Raw genomic sequence first — 7,195 nt, 5'->3', positions numbered from 1 at the left:
TAATAGTAAGTGAATAAAATAAATCAGGAATTGGGAAAGAAATAAGGTTAATTAAAAATAATGAAAATTACAAGTTTAAGGTTAATGAAAAGTGACAATGGGCGAGTTTGTCCCCCATTCGATTTGAATTTTGTTAACTCTTTTCAAAATCACTTCATTTTTATGATTTCGGTGGACTTAGAGGAGCTTATTGCTTTTGGTATTAAACAGGAAGTCAAGGGCGGTGTCCCATACAGAAGAAGAACGGGATCTCCAAAGCAATATGTCACTTATTCATGTTCGTATCCCCTATGCAAGGCAAAATTTAGGGTTGAAGAACAAAATGGAGTGTTTACTATAAGCAAAGTTAATGAAGAACATTGCCATCATATAGGAGTTGAAATGGGTTCACATTACGCGAGTAAATTTTATCAAAAATGGATCGAACTTTATATTAAAAACGGTGGAAAGCAATTTCTTGCTCAAAAAGCATTTTTTGATAAGTTCGGAATTGATACGAATAACAAAGAAACGATGAAACTTTTCGCGCAGTCTACTGATGCTTTAAAGCACAAATTTTATCGCCTTGATGAGATTATTGCACAAAGATTATCAAACGATCCTTACACTTCTTTGGAAGCATTTTTGAATAATTTACAGGAAGAGTGCCCAGATGATCTCGTTCAATTTGATTACAATGGAGATTTTTCCGAGTTTACAATCATATATGCACCTTTTGCTGCAAAAGAATTGGTGCATAGCATTGATAACCTCTCCACGTCGATTCCACTCATTCTTTAATTAAAGGAAAGATCCAATTGTTTGCAGTAACAATGAAAACAAGTCAAAACACAATTTTCCCCTTTTGCTATTTTTTAGTGAACCCTCAGACATCTGAAAAAATTCAAGAATGTTTGGTGAAATTCTGTGAGTTTGCGCACCTGGATCCACAGCATTGGAGCGCTGACTGTGCGCTAAACATTGCTCGCGCAATTGAGGACGGATTTCCTCTTGCGCAGCTCAGTTGGTGCACTGTGCATGTTTTACGCGCATGTGCAAAAGTTGGAAGCTATTTTGACAATCCAGAATTTTGAGAACTTCTATTTAGCACTGGACTTTTTGACATTACGTGCAGATGCAACGAATGCAGAAAAGCTGGCTGAAGAGTCTGATGAAACATATGAGTTCTTGACAACAATGTTAGAAGAAGAAGAACCGCGCGCTTTGAAGTATTTCGATAAACAATGGAGAAGAACCAAAGAACATTGGATGATGTTATATCGTGGAGAAGGTGATTCCACGAATAACATTGCGGAATCACACTTTCATCAATTAAAGCAAACATTTTTCTTGGGTAAGAAAAATGAGCGCATTGATGACATCGTCATAACTCTCATCACTGTTGTGATTCCAAATGTGATTATTAAGGTTCAAGTCGCTAATGTTTTGAATGAAAAAAGAGCAGTAAGAATTCTTACAAGGGCAGATAATCAGATTGTTGAGCAAAGAGCTTCAAAACACGATGAATGTTTGAAATTAATTCAACACATTTTGGAAATTGTCGAAAGCCGAAGGATTGAACCTAGTGTCCTTATTCCATCTTTGAAGGCAATATTAAATTTGGCACAAAGAAGTTTAAAGGAAGAGTAAGCAAGATTAGATAATTTGGACTTTTTTTAAAATTAATGAATAAACAGTATATTTTTGAAGTGTAAGCTTATTTACCTGAAGCTATATTACTTAATATAACATTCAAAGTATTATTGCTATTTATTGGAGAACAAATTTATGTAATTTTCACATGAAAATTGATAAATTTGTATTTCCTTATGATAATCAATTTTTGTATTTGTAGAGAGTCTCCCTGCATGATATCAAGACTTGGCTATAAGTCTTTATCCATTTTTGAAAATTGTATTGTAAATTGTAAGAATTTCTGAATACTACTACTATAAAATATAATTGCTTATCAATGTATATTCTCCCTGCATGATATCAAGACTTGGCTATAAGTCTTTATCCATTTTTGAAAATTGTATTGTAAATTGTAAGAATTTCTGAATACTACTACTATAAAATATAATTGCTTATCAATGTATATTCTCCCTGCATGATATCAAGACTTGGCTATAAGTCTTTATCCATTTTTGAAAATTGTATTGTAAATTGTAAGAATTTCTGAATACTACTACTATAAAATATAATTGCTTATCAATGTATATTCTCCCTGCATGATATCAAGACTTGGCTATAAGTCTTTATCCATTTTTGAAAATTGTATTGTAAATTGTAAGAATTTCTGAATACTACTACTATAAAATATAATTGCTTATCAATGTATATTCTCCCTGCATGATATCAAGACTTGGCTATAAGTCTCTATTCATTATGAGTATGACCCCATTTTTTTACAAAAAGTGCCGAATTGCAACTTTGTCCCAATCTCGATATTTTTTTTAATTGAAAAACGTTAATATCTGATATTTTGAAGTTTGTAATATTTGTTAGTATCTTAAATTATTGAATGCATACGTTTTTTATGTTCTCAATTTTAAAAAAAATTGTGAAGAATTTAGTTTTTTGGAGATGGATGTTTAATATTTGTGAGTGAGAATGCAAGCAGGAGTTTGGTACTTTAAGGCTAGGTTGAGATAGATTTCCCATTATATTATCTGTGAATATATTGTTTGAAAATTCAAGATATAAAAATATATTATCAAAAAATTTTATATTTTTAAATACAATAGGGTGGAAGTATAGTACGATGAGATAGCAATGATATATTTTATAATGGGAGGTAATCTGAAGATAAGTAGCAAATTTTATGCGATTTTGATTGGGAGTTGGAGGGTGTGAGTACTATAGCATGTAATAGTATCTCACACCCTCCAATTCTTCCTATGGCGCCGAAAAATTTTTGGTGAAATGCGACGACATTTCACCAAAAATTTTCGGTGCCATATAGAGAACTATAGTCTGCGAGGTACTGATTCTATCTATGTACCTCGCAGACCATAGTTCTCAGCCAAAATGTCAAAAATTTTGGAAATTCGAAATAATTTTTTTGAGAAAAAATTAACCGTTTAACATTGCCAAAAATCTAAAAAACTCACAATTTTTTTAAATTGATAACCCTCAAACCGTTTCCAATCAATAATTTGAGAGTCTATATGATAATGTAAAAGTTAAAACATTCAAGTATTTAAGTATTTCTTTAAAATATTAAGTTTTTTATTTTTCCAATAAAATTCTAATATCAAATATTTTTATTTAACGATTAATTTTATTTATATTTTTATAGTTTTTTTAAGAAAAAATATTGTTAGGGTTTTATGGATTTTCAATTAATATACAAGATAATTCATGAATGTATATATTTCCAAGTTTTTAAGGACGCAACACTTTACATTTGTAAACTGTCAAAAATGAAGTCACGCTATTTTTCATGCATTACATGCCATTTGTATCTTGTCGATAGTTGTTCTAGTTCTATAGTCATTTAAGAGCGTAATTCTTCGTTTGACTTTTTCAATCACAAAGTCAGCGAAAAATCTCGCTCTTAAATGGCTAAAAACGGTAGGAATGATTTTGTCTGAATGATATTGATGAATATTTTGTTCCACATGACCGAGCTCCCAAGAGACAATCAAGAATTTGGGAGATTTTTGGAAGTTCGGTCATGAGGATTGTACTTGCAGGCCCAGACTATACTTTGGTCAGGGCTTCGTATTTCATTGTTCCCAGGACCGGATTCTCCACTGAAAATATACGTTATTTTTTATTTTTCTATGAAAAAATAGTTTTTCATTTTTATAATACTATATAGTTTACTACTTGATAGATCGTCTATTTTCTATTCCGTATGATTCGGAATCTTTGCATTCCAAAAATTCGTTTTCTGCTTTCAGAACGCGAAAATATGAACCATATGATGAGATAAACAAGAATGTTATGTTTTTATTTATTTATTTATTTATTTATTTATTTATTTATTTATTTATTTATTTATTTATTTATTTATTTATTTATTTATTTATTTATTTATTTATTTATTTATTATTTATTTATTTATTTATTTATTTATTTATTTATTTATTTATTTATTTATTTATTTATTTATTTATTTATTTATTTATTTATTTATTTATTTATTTATTTATTTATTTATTTATTTATTTATTTATTTATTTATTATTTATTTATTTATTTATTTATTTATTTATTTATTATTATTTATTTTATTTATTTATTTATTTATTTATTTTATTTTATTTATTTATTTATTTATTTATTTATTATTTATTTATTTATTATTTATTTATTTATTTATTATTTATTTATTTATTTCAATTTTCACCACAACTTTACAATGAGCTAACAAATACATAGTATACTAGAATCAAAATCTCGAGCACAAAAGTGACATTGAATACTTGTAAGTATAGAATTTCCATGTAAACTATTCATTTCTATCGTTTTTTGTAGTCCACATTTCCTCACTCTCGATTTTACTCATAAAAATATTTAAAAATCACTATACAATATATAATATATATATTTATATGGTTAAAACAATGTTATTTTGCGAGATTTCATCTGAAATTAAAATTAGGGATTTTTTGGGAAGACTACAAAATTGTGCGGCCAAATTGCCACCATTTTGTAAAGTAGTTTTTTGACATACAGTGCAATTGCAGGGGACGTGTTTCAAAAAAAATTTAATGGTTGTGTGAGAGACCTTATTCCCTTACAGGAGCTCCAGAGCTCCCAATCCCTACGAAAGGGAGCTCCGGAGCTCCTGAATCTGTATCAGCAGAGGCCCTTTACCATTTGGGCCTCTGCTGATTTAAGATCAAAGCAGCCTTCTGCTTTTCAGGAGCTCCAGAGCTCCCAATCCTACGAAAGGGAGCTCCGGAGCTCCTGAATCTGTATCAGCAGAGGCCCAAATGGTAAAGGGCCTCTGCTGATCAGAAGAATAAGGCAGCCATTCTACCTCTTCAGGAGCTCCAGAACTCCGTTTCCTCAAGATCAGGAGTGATGGAGTTCCTCACTTTCGATTTGTTAAAGCCTGTTCTTTTGGGAACAGTGTAATGCATGAAAAATAGCGTGACTTCATTTTTGACAGTTTACAAATGTAAAGTGTTGCGTCCTTAAAAACTTGGAAATATATACATTCATGAATTATCTTGTATATTAATTGAAAATCCATAAAACCCTAACAATATTTTTTCTTAAAAAAACTATAAAAATATAAATAAAATTAATCGTTAAATAAAAATATTTGATATTAGAATTTTATTGGAAAAATAAAAAACTTAATATTTTAAAGAAATACTTAAATACTTGAATGTTTTAACTTTTACATTATCATATAGACTCTCAAATTATTGATTGGAAACGGTTTGAGGGTTATCAATTTAAAAAAATTGTGAGTTTTTTAGATTTTTGGCAATGTTAAACGGTTAATTTTTTCTCAAAAAAATTATTTCGAATTTCCAAAATTTTTGACATTTTGGCTGAGAACTATGGTCTGCGAGGTACATAGATAGAATCAGTACCTCGCAGACTATAGTTCTCTATATGGCACCGAAAATTTTTGGTGAAATGTCGTCGCATTTCACCAAAAATTTTTCGGCGCCATAGGAAGAATTGGAGGGTGTGAGATACTATTACATGCTATAGTACTCACACCCTCCAACTCCCAATCAAAATCGCATAAAATTTGCTACTTATCTTCAGATTACCTCCCATTATAAAATATATCATTGCTATCTCATCGTACTATACTTCCACCCTATTGTATTTAAAAATATAAAATTTTTTGATAATATATTTTTATATCTTGAATTTTCAAACAATATATTCACAGATAATATAATGGGAAATCTATCTCAACCTAGCCTTAAAGTACCAAACTCCTGCTTGCATTCTCACTCACAAATATTAAACATCCATCTCAGTACAGTATACATTGTGCGTCGCCTGTAGCCTACAGCTACAGGCACCGGCACAATGAAAAAGTGACACTATACGGGCACTAATTATTATGGACGCCATAATGAGACGTGCCTTTAGTGGCGAAGAAACAGCCTGACGTACAACTGGGGGATTCTTATTCGCACCAATTGATATGGATGATGTTCCAACTGATAAGAGACAAAGGATCCAGAAGAGGATCGAGATCATGACAAAGATCATAAGAAACCAAGATCACATTATAAGTAAGCAATACTCGCAAATACAAAGAACGAAGAGAACAATGAAAATGATCGAGTATGCAATAGAACAAAGAATTGAAGCACGCAGTCTGGTGCCTTGGTAACTTCTAAAGATCCCCACAAACAGTTAAGAATAAATACTTTTTTTCACTGGAAAAAAAATGATATTTTTTTATAAAGATAAGTATTTAATTACAGTAGTCAACAAGTGGCTTCTTTCTTTGTATGATGAGTTTGCAGTAATGAAGCGTTCGTGCCACATATCAGACTGCCTTCCCAACTGATCAACTCGAGATCTGAGATCAGAGATCTCTTCATCTTTGTAGTCGAGCTTGGTCTTGAGTAATGTTATGAACTCATTCTTCTGTTGTAGTTCCTCCGCCTGCTTTGTGATCTGCTGCTTTAGTTCCTCGAGAGCTACGTTTGACTCCTCCAGCTGCTTCAAATACTTGTGGCTGGTCTTGATTAAACGTAGAACTCGAGGAGTAGCTTGTGGACCCGTTTTCTTTGCCGTTTGCTTGTGATCGAGATCTGGGATCTTGATCTCGGTCTTCGGACTCTCGCCACCCATCAATATTTCCTCGTCGCCAGAGGACTGTTCTTCAGTCACCTCTGGCTTCTGGATGGCAACAGCCTTAGCAGGAGCTGTGTTGTTCGCTTCCATTAAAAAATGTTGTGCATGAAAAATAGTGTGACTTCATTTTGACAAAAAGTGACACTATTTCTGATGGTTTTGTCATTTATTTGTCAGATTTATAAATGGATAATAATGCTGTAAATCAGATATTAATTAAAAATATTTAAGATTTATGTTCGAATTGAAAAGCAAAATGATATTTTTGAGTAGGTGACAAAAGTGCATACTCTTAAATTAACCTTAAATGTTGATTTTTCGATATTTTCGGTATTAACCTTATTGTAAATTTTTCCGGTGATAAATTTATCACACTGAGGTTATTTTTCCGGTGAGATTTTTAACCTTGATTTAATGAAATGAG

General features: G+C 31.0%; 1 protein-coding gene and 1 pseudogene across 2 annotated transcripts, besides 6 other annotated features; one reads left to right on the top strand and one right to left on the bottom strand.

Moving 5' to 3' along the window:
• Positions 1 to 120: a mobile genetic element.
• Positions 84 to 120: a terminal%2Cinverted (terminal inverted repeat of MuDR-5_TvMULE4 transposon ID:TVAGG3_0067140).
• Positions 121 to 2,425: a mobile genetic element.
• On the top strand, positions 163 to 1,629 carry TVAGG3_0067130 (annotated as a pseudogene). Its single transcript has one exon. A coding segment is annotated over exon 1 (1,467 nt).
• A 1,310-nt stretch (positions 2,426 to 3,735) lies between the features above and the next one.
• Positions 3,736 to 3,897: a mobile genetic element.
• Positions 3,898 to 4,673: 776 nt separating this feature from the next.
• Positions 4,674 to 4,988: a mobile genetic element.
• Positions 4,989 to 6,369: 1,381 nt separating this feature from the next.
• On the bottom strand, positions 6,370 to 6,861 carry TVAGG3_0067090 (single helix bin domain-containing protein; the record flags this gene model as incomplete). Its single annotated transcript, XM_051221537.1, has 1 exon — positions 6,370 to 6,861. One exon carries the CDS (start codon positions 6,859 to 6,861, stop codon positions 6,370 to 6,372), a length of 492 nt encoding a protein of 163 aa, XP_051106523.1.
• A 177-nt stretch (positions 6,862 to 7,038) lies between these two features.
• Positions 7,039 to 7,192: a mobile genetic element.
• Positions 7,193 to 7,195: the final 3 nt, after the last annotated feature.

This window comes from Trichomonas vaginalis, chromosome IV, assembly GCF_026262505.1.
Source record: "Trichomonas vaginalis G3 chromosome IV, whole genome shotgun sequence".
NCBI classification, from domain to species: Eukaryota; Parabasalia; order Trichomonadida; family Trichomonadidae; genus Trichomonas; species Trichomonas vaginalis.
This window is presented reverse-complemented; position numbering and strand designations above follow the sequence as displayed.